This window comes from Scyliorhinus torazame, chromosome 5 (assembly GCF_047496885.1).
Source record: "Scyliorhinus torazame isolate Kashiwa2021f chromosome 5, sScyTor2.1, whole genome shotgun sequence".
In the NCBI taxonomy this organism is placed as follows: domain Eukaryota; kingdom Metazoa; phylum Chordata; class Chondrichthyes; order Carcharhiniformes; family Scyliorhinidae; genus Scyliorhinus; species Scyliorhinus torazame.
In genome coordinates, this window is record NC_092711.1 from 14,121,399 (window position 1) to 14,144,761 (window position 23,363).

The 23,363-nt window shown below is 49.9% G+C and overlaps 1 long non-coding RNA gene and 1 gene segment (V, D, J or C); one reads left to right on the forward strand and one right to left on the reverse strand.

Annotated features, from left to right (window-relative positions):
* Positions 1–622, forward strand: part of LOC140418189 (uncharacterized) — a 127,004-nt gene extending 126,382 nt beyond the window's left edge. For all 4 annotated transcript variants that reach the window (XR_011944814.1, XR_011944812.1, XR_011944813.1 and 1 more), the window contains one exon: positions 473–622. This is a non-coding gene — a long non-coding RNA (uncharacterized lncRNA). The remainder of the gene's footprint in view (positions 1–472) is intronic.
* Positions 1–22,914, reverse strand: part of LOC140418186 (T cell receptor alpha variable 41-like) — a 38,364-nt gene extending 15,450 nt beyond the window's left edge. Inside the window, 5 exon segments of the V gene segment in view lie at positions 14,908–15,013; positions 20,792–20,897; positions 22,039–22,145; positions 22,485–22,618; positions 22,783–22,914. Of these exon segments, the coding sequence occupies positions 14,908–15,013; positions 20,792–20,874 (189 nt within the window).
* Between the last annotated feature and the right edge of the window lie 449 nt (positions 22,915–23,363).

The window sequence follows — 23,363 nt, forward strand, 5'->3', positions numbered from 1 at the left end:
TTAGCTCCCTCAAATTGACCAACCAAATTTGCCCCCTCATTTCCCCAAAAAATATCTCCCCTGGAAAAAAAACATAATCCTCAGGTCAGGTTGGTTGTTTACACATTTTATTGCCAATGTGGATACAGAGCTGGGGGGGGTTCTCTCCCCCCCCCCCCCCCCCCTTACAAAACCCTGACCCACATGGGGAGAGTTCAAATGAAATGAAGGTGCAAATCCACTATTTAATTTACTAAACACACCAGACCCCTCCTGCGTTCCCTCCTGCTCCCACTCTCCACCTCCTAAATCACCTGAGGCTGCGTTCCCTCCTGCTCCCACACGACATCTTGTTCACTGGAACAACTCGCCCAACCCTCGCCTCCCCCGCTTCCCAAAAATAAAAGAGCCCAACGCTTGAGTACCCATCAGAATCATGAAACCCCAATAATGACGGACAAAGACACATTGACATTTATTCTGTTTCTCTCAGGTTAGAACTCCTGTCTGAGGATTCCTCGCCGAGGAAAGATTCTCTTTGCGTCGTCCCAAGCTTCAAAATCAACTCTCCTCTGGGAGAGAAAGAGAAAGCTGGAAATTGATTAAAGCAAAGCGTTATTGAAATAATAAAGGCATAGCAACATTCTGGGACTGCCCCCAATCTGTTTTATAAAACCCATTTTATAAACACGGCCGGACGCTGCAACAATTTCGTTGTTTCAAAAAAAAATATTTTTATTGAAGTACTTGCAAAATTTTTATAACAATAACAAAAGTAATAATAACATAGCCATCAACATGGTAAACTAGACATTTCCCATCCAACCCCTTCTGTACATCCCTTAACCATATTGCACCTCCCCCCCCCCCTCCCCCCCCCTTCAGAGTGCTGCTTCTGCCGACACTTTAATTTGCCCCCAGAAAGTCGACGAACGGCTGCGTCCTCCGAGAGAACCCCAGCATTGACCCCCTCAAGGCAAACTTTATTTTCTCCAGCTTGAGAAACCCAGCCATGTCAGTGACCCAAGTCTCCACACACGGGGGGGCTCCGAGTGCCTCCACATTAAAAGGATCCATCAACGCCAGAACGTTGATCTATCGTCTACCTGGAAAAACTTGCTCATCCTCGCCACCTTCATGTGTGCCCAGTGTACCACCTCAAACTGTACTAGGCTGAGCCTGGCACATGATGAGGAGGAATTAACCCTGATAGATATCCGACACTTTCCCCTCCCCCACTCTCCCTGCTCACTCCAGGACTGGTGTTTAGTCTCTCCCCCTCTGTCTCCCCCCCCTCCCCCCTCTGTCTCCCCCCCCCCCACCCTCTCCCCCACAGACTCCCCCCCCCCCCCCCCCCCCACCCTCTCCCCCTCAGACTCCCCCTACCCTGCAAGTTCCCCCAATCTCCCTGCATATTTCAGCTTCTAATTCCTGTTGACTATTTGGGTACAATCCCAATGAGGTCACCATCCCATCCTTGGTTCCACCCACAAAACATCGCTGGATGATTCCTCGGTTATTTCATCTCTTGACGACTGCCGTGACGCTCCACTTAATTAAAAAGGCAACTCCCCTTTCCTGCACCTCTGTCCCTCCTGTACCTATCGTGTCTATCCAGCTCTCTGCCATTGCTGAGGACTGCGACCCTTTCAGCCGCTCCGCTCTGCTTTACAATTACAACACTGAGGGAGCACCCGATACCCAATTACAACACTGAGGGAGCACCCGATACCCAATTACAACACTGACGGAGCACCCGATACCCAATTACAACACTGACGGAGCACCCGATACCCAATTACAACACTGAGGGAGCACCCGATACCCAATTACAACACTGAGGGAGCACCCGATACCCAATTACAACACTGAGGGAGCACCCGATACCCAATTACAACACTGAGGGAGAACCCGATACCCAATTACAACACTGACGGAGCACCCGATACCCAATTACAACACTGACGGAGCACAAGTATTAATTACAACACCGATTTAGCACCTGCTACTCCATTACGGCAGAGATGGAGCATCTTTACTTCATTACAACAATGTGGGACGAGAGAATTTTACTGTCAAAAACTCATTAAAGTCAAAGATAATGTCTCCCGAGCCACTGGCTCCAGGATTGCTGCTGTTTCCTCCTTCAGTATTAATCCTGACGCTTCCCCTTCCATCAGTCACCTCTCCCTCTGTCACAAACACTCGGAAGTCAATATGTTCCATGGTACAGTGGCAGCGCACAGTCCGATCCCACAAACACCCTAGAACATTTACCTCTCTCCAAACAAACTACCCCCTCTTACTCCACTTCAATATGTCCCTCATCCTCGCACAGCAGGATCCCACACACACACTGCAATGTGGTATCGGCCGGATTTGAAAAAAAAAAAAAGTGTTTGAGGTGAGAATTGCCGCAGTTGTTGTGCGAAGAATGTGTGGCGGGGTCTAGGGAGGCTGGAACCCTCCCATCTGTGGGCAGGGTGGGTACAGAGGGATATGGGCCAAATGCGGGCAAGTGGGACTAGCTTAGTGATAGAAACTGGGCGGCATGGACAAGCTGGGCCGAAGGGACCGTTTCCATGCTGTTAACATCTTTCACTCTGTGACTGGCCTCCAGTCACACAAACAGCCTTCTCCCACCACCCTCTGTCTCCTATCACTAACTCAGTTCTGCTTCCAAGTTACCCGGTCTCCCATGTGCATTTGACTTCTTTGTCAGTCTCCCATGTGGGGCCTTGTCAGAGGCTTGGCTGCAATGCAGATAAACTACATCAACTGCACCACCCTCATCTGGTCACCTCCTCCAATAATTCAGTCCCATTGGTTCAGCACGACCTCCCTCTGCCACGCTGACTATTCCTGATCAAAGCTCGCCTCTCCCAAGTGGAGATTGATTCTCCAGCCCCACCGCCCTACGTCAATCTTGCCCTCAGCCTCACACAGCAAGATCCCACACTGGAGACCGTCAGATCCGGTGTCTTTATCCCCCCTCCCTTGACCCACCAACCAATGTCCACCTCTGCTTTGCTGTCTCTGGATACCCCCTCCCACCCCATCGCCTCACTGGCTCTCTTTCACCCACACAGCCCCCAATATTCCCCACCCCCCCAGTGTGGACAGTGTCGCCTTGCGAGGAACATGGGGCGGCTTGTGTGTGGGTGCAAGGGGAGGGGGTGGGGGGAGTGCGCTGGACCCTGACTCTACACCAGGAAACCCCCATCCACGATTCTTGTCTCTCTCTCCGCTCCCTCTGGCTTTGCACTCTCCCCTATCTCTGTCCTAATTGCACAATCAGATCCAATCACCCCTCCAGCCAGTGTACATGAGCAATGAAGGCAATTCTACACAGCAAGATCCCACTGGCAGTACCACGATGGTGCAGGACACCCCTCCCACACTCTGTCTCTCTCCCCCACCCCTTCAGATCCCCTTCACATCCCCAGCCTTCAACTTCCATCACTTACCTCTGCCTCCATCTCTCTCTTTCTCTCTCATTTCATTTCTCTCTCTCATTTAATTTCTCTCCCTCCCTCCCTCTCATTTCATTTCTCTCTCCCTCCCTCTCATTTAATTTCTCTCCTTCCCTCTCTCTCATTTCATTTCTCTCCCTCCCTCCCTCTCATTTCATTTCTCTCTCCCTCCCTCTCATTTCATTTCTCTCTCCCTCTCTCTCATTTCATTTCTCTCCCTCCCTCTCTCACTTTTCATTTCTCTCTCTCCCTCTCTCTCATTTCATTTCTCTCTCCCTCTCTCTCATTTCATTTCTCTCTCTCCCTCTCTCACTTTTCATTTCTCTCCCTCTCACTTTTCATTTCTCTCCCTCTCTCATTTCATTTCTCTCTCCCTCTCTCTCATTTCATTTCTCTCTCTCCCCCTCATTTCATTTCTCTCCCTCTCTCATTTCATTTCTCTCTCTCCCTCCCTCTCATTTCATTTCTCTCTCCCTCTCTCTCATTTCATTTCTCTCTCTCCCCCTCATTTCATTTCTCTCCCTCTCTCATTTCTCTCTCTCTCTCCCTCTCTCTCATTTCATTTCTCTCTCTCTCTCTATCCCTCTCTGAGCCTGATCTGCACAGAATCAGACCGCACAGACCCGGCCCTTCCACCCACCAAGCCTGGAGAGACAAGTGTAAATACTCGAATCTGCTCCCATCCCTCTGTCCAGCACTAGGCCCAGAGCCTTGAATGTTACCACACGTTGGGTGTCGCAACCGCCCAATTCTCTCCAACAGAGAGAAATCTGGAAGAGACAGAGAGACAAGAACATTCTGCACTCAGAAACTTAGCAAAGTGAATTAAAATGGTCCCTGGCCTTTTCCATGTAAATGTGACATGGCGAACGTTCTGATTGGCAATTTAAGCCCACTTCCAGTCACCGCCTTTTACATTCCAGGCCCTCGTCACCGCTCGATCGAAATGTCCTTCGAAATGTTCTTGTCTTCTCATTCTGAATAAAGTGCCGCCACACTGGGCATGTTTCAATGTTTAACATTCCACAACCACATCCCAAACCCCCTCCAGTCAATGAATCGATTACAGTCGCAATGAAGGCACTTCCGCACAGCAAGATCCCAGTAACAGTCGCACGGCAGAGGTGGACCCCCCCCTTACACTCTGTCTCTTTCCAGGGAGGGAGAGAAGTAAAGAGAGGGACAGGTAGTCAAGAGAGGTAGAGACAGACCGACAGGGAGACAGACACAGACAGAGACAGAAGATAGAGGCAGAGGGAGAGAGGAAAACAGGCAGTCAGAGAGAGGGAGAGACAGACCGACAGGGGGAGAGAGAGAGAGACAGAAGGTAGAGGCAGAGAGAGAGACAGAAAGAATCAGGCAGTCAGAGAAAGAGACAGAATGACAAACTGGCGCAGAGACAGAGGGAGAGAGAGAGGCAAAGAGAGAGACAGAGTTAGGCAGTCAGAGAGGTGTTGACAGAACGAGAAAATGACACAGACACAGCGACAGAGAGAGAGAGACAGACACAGGGACAAATGCAAAGTCATCACGTCACTGCCCTCTTTACACTGGGGAAATCAGCCGCCCATTCCTTTAGGAGACTTTTTATAATCGCCCCCCAGAATTTATTTCTAGTCCCAAATCAGGGAATCCCCACAGGGTGTGACAGAGCCCCCACCCCCATGCATGGGACTGGGAGCTGGGCACCTTCACACTGGAGACCCCCAGATACTGTCTCTCTAACCCCCCCCCCCCCCCGCACAGCTCCCTCGGCCCACCCACCAAACTCCACCTCTATTCTCCAATCTAGTCCTGTTTCCCTTTCTCTCTCTCTCTTCACCAATTTCTCTCATTCTGGGAGAACGATGGAGGCTGAGAGGGAGAGGGGCTGAGAGGCTGAGAGGGAGAGGGGCTGAGAGGCTGAGAGGGAGAGGGGCTAAGAGGCTGAGAGGGAGAGGGGCTAAGAGGGAGAGGGGCTGAGAGGGAGAGGGGCTGAGAGGGAGAGGGGCTGAGAGGGAGAGGGGCTGAGAGGGAGAGGGGCTGAGAGGGAGAGGGGCTGAGAGGGAGAGGGGCTGAGAGGGAGAGGGGCTGAGACATGGCGAACGTTCTGATTGGCAATTTAAGCCCACTTCCAGTCACCGCCTTTTACATTCCAGGCCCTCGTCACCGCTCGATCGAAATGTCCTTCGAAATGTTCTTGTCTTCTCATTCTGAATAAAGTGCCGCCACACTGGGCATGTTTCAATGTTTAACATTCCACAACCACATCCCAAACCCCCTCCAGTCAATGAATCGATTACAGTCGCAATGAAGGCACTTCCGCACAGCAAGATCCCAGTAACAGTCGCACGGCAGAGGTGGACCCCCCCCTTACACTCTGGATACCCTTCCTGAGCCCCTCACCACCCCCCCTCCCTGTTCAGCTGCCCTTCCCTCCCTCCATTTCCCCATCTCTCTCTCTCTCTGCCTGCCTCTCCCTCTCCCAGCCTCCCTCTTTCCCTCAATCTTTTACATTTACAGTCAGCTCGCGGGTGTTTGTAAGTAATAGGGAGCCAGACCAGGCGAGTACACAGCTCGATTCCACACACACACACACACACACACACACACACAACCTGCTCACGGACAGGGGAACAATTTAAACACTGAAACCAGGAGCAGGAGACGGTCATTCGGCCCTTCCAAGCTGCTCTGCCATTCATCATCACGGCTGACCATCCGACTCAGTAACCTGTTCTCCCCCCCCCCCACATCCTCTGATCCTCCCCAGAGCTGTATCCTTCTTTAAAACAAGCTGCACAGCAACATTATCCAGGGTGGATCTTTATAAACACAAAATTCACAGATGGTCCAAAATGTGGACAGGCAGACAGAGAGAGAGAGACAGAGAGAGAAATCCAGTCAACACCTCAATAAACTCAAAATGTTCCTGCACATCGCACTGAATCCCTCAATTCATCCCCGTATGGGGACAACTGCCAGCAGAATTATCCAGGAATAAAACTTCACCTTAAACAACTTTCAATTCCCGTCCCTCTCCCACCAGCTTCTCAAGTGGAGGATGGATTTAAAACCCAGCGGCTGCTTCTTTCGGGAGGCACTTTCCGGGTCATCTCTGCCCAGCAAGACTCCAAGGCACCGTTACCAATCTCCGTCCCCTTCTCTCTCTCCCCCTTTACGGTATTCTCTCTCCTTTCCCTTTCTCTCTCTCCTTTCCCATTCTCTCTCTCCTTTCCCATTCTCTCTCTCCTTTCCCATTCTCTCTCTCCTTTCCCATTCTCTCTCTCCTTTCCCATTCTCTCTCTCCTTTCCCATTAATTCCAGTAAAACACGGGCACTGTGCGATTGGTAAATTGAACCAGGCCCCAATCGCAGCCTTTCCCGTTCCAGGCCCTTTGCGAGAGCTGGATTGAAATGTCCTCGGAATATCTCCTGTCTTCCCATTTAGAATAAGTGTCCACCACACTGGACATGTTTAATTTTCATGATTACAGAACGAAAACCCAAAACCTTACACACCCCCCCCCCCCCCCCCCCCCCCCCCCCCCGCCACCCCACCAGTCAATGTACTAATGACTAAAGTTACAATGAAGACCATTCTGCACAGCAGGATCCCACGGGCAGTCCCACAACGGAGGAGGTCTCAACCGCTCCAAGATCCAGTATCGATTACCCCAACTGAGTCCCCAACGTTCCCCACCCCCTCTCAGTTTGGTTCTCCCTCACCCTGTTTCTCCCCCCGCCCTTTCTCTCTGTCGATTGAGGTTTAAGGTGTGGACACCATGGAGGGGTGAGGAATATGGGGTGGGGAGGTGGGGGTCTGTGCCCTGGCTGTGCAGCAGAGACCACCATCCAACAATCTTCCTCTTCCCTCTCCCTGCCCCCTCTGGCTTCTCTCTCTGTCTGACTCTGTCTATCTCTCTCTGATACTTCACAAGCTGAAGACAAAGATGGGAGGGAGAGAGAGACAGAAACAGACAGAGAGAGAGAAACAGGCCGAGGGACAGAAACAGGCCGAGGGGACAGAAACAGGCCGAGGGACAGAAACAGGCCGAGGGACAGAAACAGGCCGAGGGACAGGGAAAATGCAAAGTCAGTACATCACTGAACTCAAATCCAAATATTTCCTGTGCATTTTACTCGAACCTGGATTTATTGCAATGTCAGCTGTGTTGAGCCCTTTAAAACATGTGACACACATTACACACAGACAGGCAGAAAGAGAGTGACACAACGACACACAGACAGGCAGGCAGAGACAGAGGGAGTGAGAGAGAAGTAAAGAGAGGGACAGGTAGTCAAGAGAGGTAGAGACAGACCGACAGGGAGACAGACACAGACAGAGACAGAAGATAGAGGCAGAGGGAGAGAGGAAAACAGGCAGTCAGAGAGAGAGAGAGACAGACAGGACCGACAGGGGGAGAGAGAGAGAGACAGAAGGTAGAGGCAGAGAGAGAGACAGAAAGAATCAGCAGTCAGAGAAAGAGACAGAATGACAAACTGGCGCAGAGACAGGGAGAGAGAGAGGCAAAGAGAGAGACAGAGTTAGGCAGTCAGAGAGGTGTTGACAGAACGAGAAAATGACACAGACACAGCGACAGAGAGAGAGACAGACACGGAGAAATGCAAAGTCATCACGTCACTGCCCTCTTTACACTGGGGAAATCAGCCGCCCATTCCTTTAGGAGACTTTATAATCGCCCCCCAGAATTTATTTCTAGTCCCAAATCAGGGAATCCCCACAGGGTGTGACAGAGCCCCCACCCCCATGCCTGGGACTGGGAGCTGGGCACCTTCACACTGGAGACCCCCAGATACTGTCTCTCTAACCCCCCCCCCCCCCCCCCCCCCCCCGCCCCAACACCTCCCTCGGCCCACCCACCAAACTCCACCTCTATTCTCCAATCTAGTCCTGTTTCCCTTTCTCTCCTCTCTCTCTTCACCAATTTCTCTCATTCTGGGAGAACGATGGAGGCTGAGAGGGAGAGGGGCTGAGAGGGAGAGGGGCTGAGAGGGAGAGGGGCTGAGAGGGAGAGGGGCTGAGAGGGAGAGGGGCTGAGAGGGAGAGGGGCTGAGAGGGAGAGGGGGCTGAGAGGGAGAGGGGCTGAGAGGGAGAGGGGCTGAGAGGGAGAGGGGCTGAGAGGGAGAGGGGCTGAGAGGGAGAGGGGCTGAGAGGGAGAGGGGCTGAGAGGGAGAGGGGCTGAGAGGGAGAGGGGCTGAGAGGGAGAGGGGCTGAGAGGGAGAGGGGCTGAGAGGGAGAGGGGCTGAGAGGGAGAGGGGCTGAGAGGGAGAAGGGCTGAGAGGGAGAGGGGCTGAGAGGGAGAGGGGCTGAGAGGGGCGGGAGAGACTGAGAGGGGCGGGGAGAGACTGAGAGGGGCGGGAGAGACTGAGAGGGGCGGGGAGAGACTGAGAGGGGCGGGAGAGACTGAGAGGGGCGGGAGTGAGAGGGGCGGGAGTGAGAGGGCGGGAGTGAGAGGGCGGGAGTGAGAGGGCGGGAGTGAGAGGGCGGGAGTGAGAGGGCGGGAGTGAGAGGGTGAGAGGGTGGGGGGGAGAGGGTGGGGGGTGGGGGTGAGAGAGACTGAGGGGGAGAGAGAGACTGAGGGGGAGAGAGAGACGAGAATGTGACAAGCGGAAACTCAGTAAAAGTCGATTCAAACGGTCCCCTGAGCTTTCACAAGGAACCGTGACATTAATCACAGTACAACACGGGCACTGCACGATTGGGAAATTGTCTGATTAAATGGAAGCCCCCTCTTTAAAACTGAAAGTGGGGCAGAGGGGGGGAGGGGGCAGCCTGGAGACTTGAGAACTCGGTGAGCTGAATTAACCCCCTCCCACACACACAACCCCCCCCACCACCACCACCACCACCAACACTTCACTGATCAGTCCGCCTTCAGCACAGGAGATATTCCGGGATTAGAAACAAGCCCTTACACAGCCTCACATTTACAAATTCAATCCCAGCACCTCGGCAACATTATGAAAGTCGATACGTTCATGTTTACACGTTGCAGTGTGCACAGCAGGATCCCACAAAAAATACACATGATGGAGACAGGAGCCCAGTCCGTATCCTGCGTCTCTCTTAACCCCCCCCCCCCCCCCCCCCCCCCCCACCCCCCCCACACACACACACACACATACACACCCTGCCAGGCTCCCAATACAAATAATGACAAATCACATTGGTGTTTTTATCATTTTATTGAAGGGGAAATATAGAGAGAGAAATAGCTGGAGAGAGAGAGCGAGAGGGAGAGGAAAGCTGGGAGGGGATGCAGAACAGGAACAAATCTACAGAAAGAGAGAGAGAGGTACAACTGGAAGAATCTGCTCATTCCCTCAGGAAAGATCTTCATACCGACTCTCTCGGGATTGGAGTTTCTGTAAAATCGCACTTTCTAAACAAGATGTGACTGGGCAGGGACTGCACACTAGACCCTCACCCCCAGGCCCCGTGCCTGTTGACTCCCTCACCCCATCCCACATCTGTTCTGTTTGGCTATCTCTCCCTCCCTCTCTTTTTACATATCTCTCTCTCCCTCCACCCTCTCTTTGTCTGTCTCTCTCTCTCTCTCTCCCTCCACCCTGTTTGTCTCTCTCTCTCTCTCTGTCCGTCCACCCTCTCTTTGTCTGTCTCTCTGTCTCCAGTATACAGATTTAGGTACTTTTAATTCAAAAATTCAACAGTATATTGCTGACCATGAACCATTTCTTTGGTCACTGTTGCAATTCCAGTTTGTTGCATGCATAGCAAGATGCCAGGAGGCTCTCTCTCCCCGTTTCCCTCATTCTCCCTCTTTTCCTACAGCTCTCCCTGTTTCTCCCTATAACAGCCCAGCTCCCCCAGTTCCACAATCTCTCAGCAACATCCACACACACAAATATCACCGTTACCAACCAGACTAGAACAGATTGGGAGACCGACCCCTTCCCTTGTGTTTCTCTCTGTCTCTCAACCGGGACCTGGGATTCATGTCGCATTACATTCATCCCCCACCATCTGGCCTGCAAAATCCTACCAACTGTCCTGGCTTGACACAATTCACACCTCTTTAACCTGGGGTTACCCCATCTCTGGATCTGTAAAGATTTAATCACCTGCTAATGCTCGCATTCCTAGCATTGTTTGGCATCTTTGAATTTGTCTATATATGTGTTTCTGGAACAGACCTCTTCATTCACCTGAGGAAGGAGCAGTGCTCCGAAAGCTAGTGACATCAAAACAAACCTGTTGGACTTTAACCTGGTGTTGTAAGACTTTGTACTGTGCTCACCCCAGTCCAACGCCGGCATCTCCACATCATCTCTATCCCTCATTCTGTCTCTCTATCCCTACCTTATTCACACCTCCAAACCCATCCCTCCTTCACTCATGCTCTCTTTGTCCGTCAGATATTAAAATCAAACCTTGATCGGGGGTCAGAACCAGAAAAAAATGGGCCTTGGTTGAAGCCACTTTCCTTCCCCTGTCTGCTGTCATCTTCAATCCCTCACCCACGTACCAACACTCTCTCTCCGAGCCCCCCCCAACCTGAACACCATCTGGATTCCGAGTCAGGAGACACATCCCCTCTGTCCCCAGAAAGAGTTACCCTCCCCTCTTTACACTGGGCAAATCAGCTGCCCAGTCCGTTAGGAGACTTTTTACAATCGCCCTCCCTGCATTTATTCCTATTCCCAAATCCGGGAATCTCCACAGGGTGTGACAGACCCCCGCCACCCCCCCACTCCCCTGAGACCCCCAGGTGTCTAACCCCCCCCACCCCCTCTTTGACCCTTCCACCAAACTCCACCTCTATTCTGCTCTCTATTCCTGTTTCCCTCGCTCTCTCCCCTCGCCTCTCTCTTCACCCATTTCTCCGGTTCAGGGAGAAAGATGGGGAAAGAAACAGACACTGAGAATTTGACAAGTAGAAACTTAGTCCAATATGATTCAAACGCTGCCCTGGGTGGGCCTTTCCACACACAACAGTGACATTCCAGTAAAACACGGGCACTGTGCAATTGGCAAATTGTCTCAACGAAAAGTCCCTCTTTAAAGCTGACAGTGGGGTGAGGGGAGTGGGGCAAAGTTTGGAGACTTTGGAGAACTCAGTGAGCTGAATTAACCCCCACCCCCCAATCACCAACACTTCACTAATCAGTCCGTCTTCAGCACAGGAGATATTCCGGGATTAGAAACAAGCCCTTACACAGCCTCACATTTACAAATTCAATCCCAGCACCTCGGCAACATTATGAAAGTCGATACGTTCATGTTTACACGTTGCAGTGTGCACCACAAAAAATAAACATGATGGAGACAGGAGCCCAGTCCATATCCTGCGTCTCTCTTAACCTCCCACTCAACCGCCCCCCTCCACACACCCCCACCCACACACACACACATTCGCCACCCCCACCAGCCTCCCCATTCAAATAACGACAAATCACATTGGTGTTTTTATCATTTTATTGGAAGAGGAAATAAAGAGAGAGAAATAGCTGGAGAGAGAGGCTCGGTGAGGGGAGGGGGATGCGGTGGGGAAGAGTGAGACAGGCAATTTCTCCCACGCCCCCTCTCTTTCTCTCTCAGGGCTTCTTTCCCTCTGGAGGCATTTTCAAATCCACTCGGCTCAGGACAGGGACAGGGCTGTCTCAGGACATTTTCAAATAGACTGTCTCAGGACAGGACAGGGCTGTCTCAGGACATTTTCAAATAGACTGTCTCAGGACAGGACAGGGCTGTCTCAGGGCATTTTCAAATCGACTGTCTCAGGATTGTGTAAAATCGCACTTTCTAAAAGATAATGTAACTGGGCCGTGACTGTGCACAACAGAACCCCCACCCCCAGACCCTGTGCCTGATCACCCCCTCACTCCACCCCACATCTCTCCCTCCGTTTCCCCTGACCCTCCCTTTTCTCTCACCCCCTCTCTTTTTCACTCCTCGCTCCCACCGCCCTCTCTCTCTCTCTTTCTCTCTCCCCCTTTTTCACTCTCTCCCTCCACCCTGTCTTTCTCTGTCCCCCCCCTCTCTTTTTCATTCTCTCTCCCTCAACCCTGTCTTTCTCTGTCCCCCTCCCCTTGTCACTATATCTTTCTCCCTCCACTCTCTCTCTCTTTCTCTCTCTACCTCTTTTTCACTCTCTCTCCCACCGCCCTCTCTCTGTCTTTCACTCTCCCCCTCTTTTTCACTCACTCTCCCTCCACCCTCTGTCTTTCTCTGTCCCCCTCCCCTTTTCACTATATCTCTTTACCTCCGCTCTCTCTCTCTCTCTTTCTCCCCCCGCCCTCTCTTTTTCACTCTCTTTCTCCCTCCACTCTCTCGACAAATCACATTGGGGTTCTCTATTACATTTAGTACAAGATGAAATGTAGAAAGAAATGGCTGGAAAGTAGGAGAGAGACAGATAGAAAGCTGGGGTGACTGAGGCAGGGACATTTAACCCCAAACCCCCCTCAGAAATCCTTCCTATCCCACCGCCCTGTCTAAAACACAAACACCACCATTGAGGACAAACCTGTACCCAGGCTGCGGCCTATTCATTTCAGACCCATTCCCGACTGCTTCACATTCAGTGAGCAAGTTTAATTTTAAATAGTGCGTGGTCACTAAGTTGACAGTTCAGGAAAGGCTGCAGGCCACTGACGCACAGCAGGATCCCACAACCAGCAATGTGATCCTGACAGGGTGGGACAGGCAGGTGAGCGGGGGAATGGGGGAGAGACATATTCCTTCCCTTGCCTGCTATATCCTTTCTTCCATCTCTTTCCCCCCCCCCCCCCCCCCCCCAAAATACCCCCACCCCTGAATGCCACGGGTATTCTGAGTCTGGAGACACATCCACTGTCCCCAGAAAGTTACACTTCCCTCTTTAAACTGGGAAACCAGCTGCCTGGTCCGTCCGGAGACTTTTTACAATCACCCTCCCAGCATTTATTTCTATTTATTTCCCAAATCAAGGTATCCCCAGAAAGATGTGATGAGACTCCCCATTGTAGTTTGTGGGAAGGTTTCATTGATTTAAGGTTTAAAGAGACACTAAAAAGCTGGAGCGAGATGGACAGATAGCGGCAGAATGCTGGAGAGACAGAGAGAGAGAGAGGCAAGAATGGACAGAAGACAGAAAGGGAGAGAAAGCCTCTCTTTTTCACGACCTCCCTCTCTCTCCAACCTCTCTCTCTCACATCTCCACCTTACCCCCCCCCCCCCCCGACCCCACTCTTTCTATCCTTCTCTCTCTCTCTCATATCCCAGTAGTTGGGAAGGAGAGAGAGAGAGAGGGTCACACACATGAATCCAACAATCACTACTCACAAGCAAACTGAATTCAAATATCCCCCTGCCAATTTCATTTCACCCTCACATTTAAGTCTCGGCCCAAAACACAGGCTTTATTCCAGAATTATACCCACTTCAAGTTTAAGGGACTATAATTCCAGATTACTTTACAGTCGATGGATTCATTATTAAAGTGACCCTACTGTTGGTTCATTTAAGGAATTCTACAGGCAACTTGTGCACGGGGAGATCCCAAAAATGGTGACACTTTCCAAATTGAGTTCAGAGTATCTGACGGTGGATTTCTCTCTCAGCAGCGATGAGATCATGGCTGAATATCCCGTCAGTGAATGCAGAAAGAGTTCATTAACTCTCTTGTTCCCAAGCACTCAGGTTTAAGACTTTAAAATTCGAGACCTTCGAACCCACTTTGCAGTCCGTGAGCTATTTCATTTTTAAAAAAAAAGTAGGTACTCTATATTTATTTATTTATTTATTTTTATAAATTTAGAGTACCTAATTCATTTTTTCCAATTAAGGGACAATTTTGCGTGGCCAATCCACCTAGCCTGCACATCTTTGGGTTGTGGGGGCGAAACCCACGCAAACACTGGAGAGAGCGATTTTATTTTAATAGTTGTGGTCACTGTTGCTGCGCGGGCAAAGGCCACAGGCCTGCGAGTGAACAGCAAGATCCCACAGCAGCAGCAATCTGGACCTAACCAGATGGGACACTGTGCTTCCTCGCCCCCCAACCCCCCTCACTCCTGCTGGGAGCCCCATTCCCCACTGCACCTAACTCCCCCACCCCCGTGTCATGTGTGGATTGGAACATCCCTGGAGAAGTCCCTTCAGTTTCTGAAAGAGTTAAACTGCCTCTTAAAACGAGGAAAAACCTTTTTAAAACGAAATCCATTGGCACACAGAAAGATCCCAGAAGGTGCAGTCGGCAGTGTTGAGTGTCGTTGACATTTGCTACCAGGTTGCAGAGAGTGGCTGAGACAGTGAAATCCCCCCCCCACCCCACCCCACCCCCACCACACATACCCGGGATGCTCAGAATTAATATAACCCCTGTTAATTTGGAACAAAATTAGACAGCTTCATATTCCAGATTTGTATTTTACTCTTTGTCACCCACCAAAGGCTTAATTTGTTTGTGTCGAAGTGCAAGGCCGGGGCGGCAATAAAGAGACAACTCACGTGAGTGCGGCCTGTGGAATCGGCCTCGGTCCATCCACTTGTCCTCTGGAGAACCGCCTTTGTCCAAAGATTCCTGGTCGCATTGCAGTCTTCAAATTTCAAATTCCTGGGGAATAGAGGGAGAAAATTAACTAAAACGCAGGAAAATGTTTAAACTTGTAGCACAGCAAGAGGCCAAGATTCCCCCTCTCTGTTACACCCAAACTCTCAATAACATCCACCTACAATAATCTGTTATAAACCACAGAATAAAAAAAATTGAGAGACAGTTCCCGCTTCCCTTGTGTTTCTCTTTCTCTCTCTCTCGCTATCTCATTCAGTCTCTCTATTCCCAAATCAGGGTATCCCCAGAAAGATGTGATGAGACTCCTCATTGCAGTTGGTGAGGTGGTTCTTAGATTAAAGGTTTAAAGAGACACTAAAAAGCTGGAGAGAAATGGACAGATAGTGGCAGAAAGCTGGGGAGACATAGAGAGAGAGAGAGGGGCAAGAATGGAAAGAAGACAAAGGGAGAGAAAGCCTCTTTTTCACGACCTCCCTCTCCCTCCACCCTATCTCTTTCTCCTCTCCTTCTCTCTAATCTCCATTACCCCCAAGCCCGACACTCTTTCTGTACTTCTCTCTCTCTCTCTCTCTCTCTATCATTCTAATAGTTGGGAAGGAGAAAGAGAGAGAGAGAGAGACAGGGTCACACACAGGAATCCAACATTCACAACCACAGCGAACTTAATTCAAATGACCTGCAAATTTAATTTCACCCTCATACTTGTGTCTCGGCCTAAAATACAGACTTCATTCCAGAATTATACCCGCTTCAAGTCAAGGGACTTTAATTCCGGGCAATCGAGATTACTTTACAGTCAATGGGTCCATTTTAAAAGTGACCCCACTATCGTTAATTTTGTGAATTCTGCCGGCAACCTGTGCACAGGGAGAGCCCAACAAATGATGACCACTTTCAAAATTGAGTTCAGAGTTTCTGATCTGAGATTTCTCTCTCTCTCTCTACCAGATTGCAGAGAGTGGCTGAAACAGTGAAATGCCTCCCCCCCCCCCCCCCCCCCCCCCCGTACCGCACGCCCCACCCCCACCCCTGGGACGCTCAGAATTAATATAACCCCTGTTATTTTGGAACTAAATTAGACAGCTTCATATTCAGGATGTGTATTTTACTCTTTGCCGCCCACCAAAGGTTTAATGTGTTTGTGTCTAAGTGCAAGGCCGGGGCTGCAATAAAGAGACAACTCACGTGAGTGCGGCCTGTGGAGTAGGCCTCAGTCCATCCAGCCATGCTCTGGAGAAATACCCTTGCCCAAAGATTCCTGCTCACATTGCAGTCTTTCAAAATTCAAATTCTGTTTGTCTCTCTCTCTCTCTCTCTGTCCGTCCACCCTCTCTTTGACTGTCTCTCTGTCTCCAGTATACAGATTTAGGTACTTTTAATTCAAAAATTCAACAGTATATTGCTGACCATGAACCATTTCTTTGGTCACTGTTGCAATTCCAGTTTGTTGCATGCATAGCAAGATGCCAGGAGGCTCTCTCTCCCCGTTTCTCTCATTCTCCCTCTTTTCCTACAGCTCTCCCTGTTTCCCCCTATAACAGCCCAGCTCCTCCAGCCTCCCACTTCCACAATCTCTCAGCAACATCCACACACACAAATATCACCGTTACCAACCAGACTAGAACAGATTGGGAGACCGACCCCTTCCCTTGTGTTTCTCTCTATCTCTCTATCCCTCATTCTGTCTCTCTATCCCTACCTCATTCACAACTCCAAACCCATCCCTCCTTCACTCATGCTTTCTTTGTCCGTCAGATATTAAAATCAAACCTTGATCGGGGGTCAGAACCAGACAAAATGGGCCCTGGTTGAAGCCACTTTCCTTCCCCTGTCTGCTGTCATCTTCCATCCCTCACCCACGTACCAACACTCTCTCTCCGAGTCCCCCCAACCTGAACACCATCTGGATTCCGAGTCAGGAGACACATCCCCTCTGTCCCAGAAAGAGTTACCCTCCCCTCTTAACACTGGGCAAATCAGCTGCCCAGTCCGTTAGGAGACTTTTTACAATCGCCCTCCCTGCATTTATTCCTATTCCCAAATCCGGGAATCTCCACAGGGTGTGACAGACCCCCGCCACCCCCCCCACTCCCCTGAGACCCCCAGGTGTCTAACCCCCCCACCCCCTCTTTGACCCTTCCACCAAACTCCACCTCTATTCTGCTCTCGATTCCTGTTTCCCTCGCTCTCTCCCCTCGCCTCTCCCCTCGCCTCTCTCTCTCGGTTCAGGGAGAAAGATGGGGAAAGAAACAGACACTGAGAATTTGACAAGTAGAAACTTAGTCCAATACGATTCAAACGCTGCCCTGGGTGGGCCTTTCCACACACAACAGTGACATTCCAGTAAAACACGGGCACTGTGCAATTGGCAAATTGTCTCAATGAAAAGTCCCTCTTTAAAGCTGACAGTGGGGTGAGGGGAGTGGGGCAAAGTTTGGAGACTTTGGCGAACTCAGTGAGCTGAATTAACCCCCACCCCCCAGTCGCCAACACTTCACTAATCAGTCCGTCTTCAGCACAGGAGATATTCCGGGATTAGAAACAAGCCCTTACACAGCCTCACATTTACAAATTCAATCCCAGCACCTCGGCAACATTCTGAAATTCGATACGTTCATGTTTACACGTTGGAGTGGGCACCACAAAAAATAAACATGATGGAGACAGGAGCCCAGTCCATATCCTGCTTCTCTCTTAACCTCCCACTCAACCGCCCCCCCTCCACACACCCCCACCCACACACACACACATTCGCCACCCCCACCAGCCTCCCCATTCAAATAACGACAAATCACATTGGTGTTTTTATCATTTTATTGGAAGAGGAAATAAAGAGAGAGAAATAGCTGGAGAGAGAGGCTCGGTGAGGGGAGGGGGATGCGGTGGGGAAGAGTGAGACAGGCAATTTCTCCCACGCCCCCTCTCTTTCTCTCTCAGGGCTTCTTTCCCTCTGGAGGCATTTTCAAATCCACTCGGCTCAGGAGAGGGACAGGGCTGTCTCAGGACATTTTCAAATAGACTGTCTCAGGACAGGACAGGGCTGTCTCAGGACAATTTCAAATAGACTGTCTCAGGACAGGACAGGGCTGTCTCAGGACATTTTCAAATCGACTGTCTCAGGATTGTGTAAAATCGCACTTTCTAAAAGATAATGTAACTGGGCCGTGACTGTGCACAACAGAACCCTCACCCCCAGACCCTGTGCCTGATCACCCCCTCACTCCACCCCACATCTCTCCCTCCGTTTCCCCTGACCCTCCCTTTTCTCTCACCCCCTCTCTTTTTCACTCCTCGCTCCCACCGCCCTCTCTCTCTCTCTTTCTCTCTCCCCCTTTTTCACTCTCTCCCTCCACCCTGTCTTTCTCTGTCCCCCCCCTCTCTTTTTCATTCTCTCTCCCTCAACCCTGTCTTTCTCTGTCCCCCTCCCCTTGTCACTATATCTTTCTCCCTCCACTCTCTCTCTTTCTCTCTCTCTACCTCTTTTTCACTCTCTCTCCCACCGCCCTCTCTCTGTCTTTCTCTCTCCCCCTCTTTTTCACTCACTCTCCCTCCACCCTCTGCTTTCTCTGTCCCCCTCCCCTTTTCACTATATCTCTTTACCTCCGCTCTCTCTCTCTCTCTTTCTCTCCCCGCCCTCTCTTTTTCACTCTCTTTCTCCCTCCACTCTCTCGACAAATCACATTGGGGTTCTCGATTACATTTAGTACAAGATGAAATGTAGAAAGAAATGGCTGGAAAGTAGGAGAGAGAGAGATAGAAAGCTGGGGTGACTGAGGCAGGGACGTTTAACCCCAAACCCCCCTCAGAAATCCTTCCTATCCCACCGCCCTGTCTAAAACACAAACACCACCATTGAGGACAAACCTGTACCCAGGCTGCGGCCTATTCATTTCAGACCCATTCCCGACTGCTTCACATTCAGTGAGCAAGTTTAATTTTAAATAGTGCGTGGTCACTAAGTTGACAGTTCAGGAAAGGCTGCAGGCCACTGACGCACAGCAGGATCCCACAACCAGCAATGTGATCCTGATGGGTGGGACAGGCAGGTGAGCGGGGGGATGGGGGAAGAGACATATTCCTTCCCTTGCCTGCTATATCCTTTCTTCCATCTCCCCCCCCCCCCCCCCCCCCCCCAAAATACCCCCACCCCTGAATGCCACGGGTATTCTGAGTCTGGAGACACATCCACTGTCCCCAGAAAGTTACACTTCCCTCTTTAAACTGGGAAACCAGCTGCCTGGTCCGTCCGGAGACTTTTTACAATCACCCTCCCAGCATTTATTTCTATTTATTTCCCAAATCAAGGTATCCCCAGAAAGATGTGATGAGACTCCCCATTGTAGTTTGTGGGAAGGTTTCATTGATTTAAGGTTTAAAGAGACACTAAAAAGCTGGAGAGAGATGGACAGATACCGGCTGAATGCTGGAGAGACAGAGAGAGAGAGAGAGGCAAGAATGGAAAGAAGGCAGAAAGGGAGAGAAAGTCTCTTTTTCACTACCTCCCTCTCCCTCCAACCTCTCTCTCTTACATCTCCATCTTACCCCCCCCCCCCTCCCCCCGACCCCACTCTTCTGTCCTTCTCTCTCTCTCTCATATCCCAGTAGTTGGGAAGGAGAGAGAGAGGATCACACACACGAATCCAACAATCACTACTCACAGCAAACTGAATTCAAATGGCCCCCTGCCCCCTCACATTTAAGTCTCGGCCTAAAACACAGGCTTTATTCCAGAATTATACCCCCTTCAAGTTTAAGGGACTATAATTCCAGATTACGTTACAGTCGATGGATTCATTATTAAAGTGACCCCACTGTTGGTTCATTTCAGGAATTCTGCAGGCAACTTGTGCACGGGGAGATCCCAAAAATGGTGACACTTTCCAAATTGAGTTCAGAGTTTCTCAGCAGCGATGAGATCATGGCTGAATATCCCGTCAGTGCATGCAGAAAGGGTTCATTCACTCTCTCGTTCCCAAGCACTCAAGTTTAAGACTTTAAAATTCGAGACCTTCGAACCCACTTTGCAGTCCGTGAGGTATTTCATTTTTTTAAAAAAAAGTAGGTACTCTATATTTATTTATTTATTTATTTTTATAAATTTAGAGCACCTAATTCATTTTTTCCAATTAAGGGACAATTTCGCGTGGCTAATCCACCTAGCCTGCACATCTTTGGGTTGTGGGGGCGAAACCCACGCAAACACTGGGAGAGAGCTATTTTATTTTAATAGTTGTGGTCACTGTTGCTGCGCGGGCAAAGGCCACAGGCCTGCGAGTGAACAGCAAGATCCCACAGCAGCAGCAATCTGGACCTAACCAGATGGGACACTGTGCTTCCTCCCCCCCCAACCCCCCTCACTCCTGCTGGGAGCCCCATTCCCCACTGCACCTAACTCCCCCACCCCCGTGTCATGTGTGGATTGGAACATCCCTGGAGAAGTCCCTTCAGTTTCTGAAAGAGTTAAACTGCCTCTTAAAACGAGGAAAAACCTTTTTAAAACGAAATCCATTGGCACACAGAAAGATCCCAAAAGGTGCAGTCGGCAGTGTTGAGTGTCGTTGACATTTGCTACCAGGTTGCAGAGAGTGGCTGAGACAGTGAAATCCCCCCCCCCCCCCCCCCACCCCCCCCCCCCCCCCACCCCCCACCCCCCACCACACATACCCAGGATGCTCAGAATTAATATAACCCCTGTTAATTTGGAACAAAATTAGACAGCTTCATATTCCAGATTTGTATTTTACTCTTTGTCACCCACCAAAGGCTTAATTTGTTTGTGTCGAAGTGCAAGGCCGGGGCGGCAATAAAGAGACAACTCACGTGAGTGCGGCCTGTGGAATCGGCCTCAGTCCATCCACTTGTCTTCTGGAGAACAGCCTTTGTCCAAAGATTCCTGGTCGCATTGCAGTCTTCAAATTTCAAATTCCTGGGGAAAAGAGGGAGAAAATTAACTAAAACGCAGGAAAATGTTTAAACTTGTAGCACAGCAAGAGGCCAAGATTCCCCCTCTCTGTTACACCCAAACTCTCAATAACATCCACCTACAATAATCTGTTAGAAACCACAGAATAAAAAAGATTGAGAGACAGTTCCCGCTTCCCTTGTGTTTCTCTTTCTCTCTCTCTCGCTATCTCATTCAGTCTCTCTATTCCCAAATCAGGGTGTCCCCAGAAAGATGTGATGAGACTCCTCATTGCAGTTTGTGGTGTGGTTCTTAGATTAAAGGTTTAAAGAGACACTAAAAAGCTGGAGAGAAATGGACAGATAGTGGCAGAAAGCTGGGGAGACAGAGAGAGAGGGGGGCAAGACTGGAAAGAAGACAGAAAGGGAGAGAAAGCCTCTCTTTTTCACGACCTCGCTCTCCCTCCACCATCTGTCTTTCTCCTCCCCCTCTCTCTAATCTCCATTACCCTCCAGCCCCACACTCTTTCTGTACTTCTCTCTCTCTCTCTCTCTATCATTCTAATAGTTGGGAAGGAGAAAGAGAGAGAGAGACAGGGTCACACACAGGAATCCAACATTCACAACCACAGCAAACTGAATTCAAATGACCTCCTGCGAATGTAATTTCACCCTCATACTTGTGTTCTGGCCTAAAATTCAGGCTTCATTCCAGAATTATACCCGCTTCAAGTCAAGCGACTTTAATTCCGGGCAATCGAGATTACTTTACAGTCAATGGGTCCATTTTAAAAGTGACCCCACTATCGTTAATTTTGTGAATTCTGCCGGCAACCTGTGCACAGGGAGAGCCCAACAAATGATGACCACTTTCAAAATTGAGTTCAGAGTTTATGATCTGAGATTTCTCTCTCTCTCTCTACCAGATTCCAGAGAGTGGCTGAAACAGTGAAATGCCCCCCCCCCCCCCCCCCCCCCCCCCCCCCGTACCGCACTCCCCACCCCCACCCCTGGGACGCTCAGATTTAATATAACCCCTGTTATTTTGGAACTAAATTAGACAGCTTCATATTCAGGATTTGTATTTTACTCTTTGCCTCCCACCAAAGGTTTAATGTGTTTGTGTCTAAGTGCAAGGCCGGGGCTGCAATAAAGAGACAACTCACGTGAGTGCGGCCTGTGGAGTAGGCCTCAGTCCATCCATCCATGCTCTGGAGAAATACCCTTGCCCAAAGATTCCTGCTCACATTGCAGTCTTTCAAAATTCAAATTCCTGGGAAAAAGAGGGAGAAAATTAACTAAACCACAGGAAAAGAATGAAGCTATTTAATACAGCGAGAGCCCAGGGTCCCCTTTTCAGTTTTACAACCCCTCAGCAACATCCGAATACAAATAAGTCACAGCTTTCAACCAGTGGTTAAAAAAGATTGAGAGACAATTAATACTCAAAATCTTTTTATTGTCACAATTAGGCTGACATTAATACTGCAATGAAGTTACTGTGAAAATCCCCTTCTCTTGTGTTTCTCGCTGTCTCTCTGTCCCTCTTATACATATTTCTGTCTCCCTCCCTCCCTCACTCTCTTTGATCCCTCCAATATTAAAATTAAACCTCAGTCAGCGTAATAACCCGGGTGAAGCCTGCGGAACAGGCCTCAGCCAGCGCTCCCTCGGGAAGAATTCACACTCCCTCGTCCTCCTCACTGGATTCCCGACCTCCTTCCAGTTTTCCAAATAAAAATGCCTCTGGAGAAGTAAAGGAAATAAAATTGATTATAAAGGCAATAACAGGGACATTTTAATAAAATATACAAAACAGCACAACAGGAGTCCAACATTTCCAATCTCGAGTCAATCAGCAACATGTCAACACCCAAAATGCACAGCTCAAAACAGGCAGATTGACACACCCAGCGACACACACACACAAGCAGAGGGGTAATGTTTTCAGTGTAGGGAGTTTTTAGTTTGTGAGCTGAAGTCCCTCAGACACAGATATATCCTCAGTGAGCTGTGAGCAGACTCCACCCCTAGTCTCTGCCATGTGTGGAATGTCTGTCTCAGAGGACAGCTCTCTATTGACATGTAAATGCCGTACAAGAGATACTGATCTCCTTGCTGCTCAGCCCCACACACACAGAATGTGACTTCAGCTAACCCTTGGCCTTTCCCACACCAGTGTTGTTCACTGAGCAGGCCGGAAAAAATTGGATTAAATGTAATTATTAGACAGGGACGTTCTTATTTTTTCTACCCAAGTGGATAACCTCACATTTATCCACGTTGTACTGCATCTGCCATATCTCTCACTCACTCACTCACTCCCCTCCAATAGGATTGAATCCTAATTTAAAATAGTATTGGAAAATGATTGGAAACAGTTTGGACTGAGATCTCCTCAGTGACCTGTGTGCAGACCCCACCCCCGACTTACTGTCAGGAATGTCCCCCTCGGTGTGGTTCCTGTGTCTGCTAAGGAAGACACTTGTCC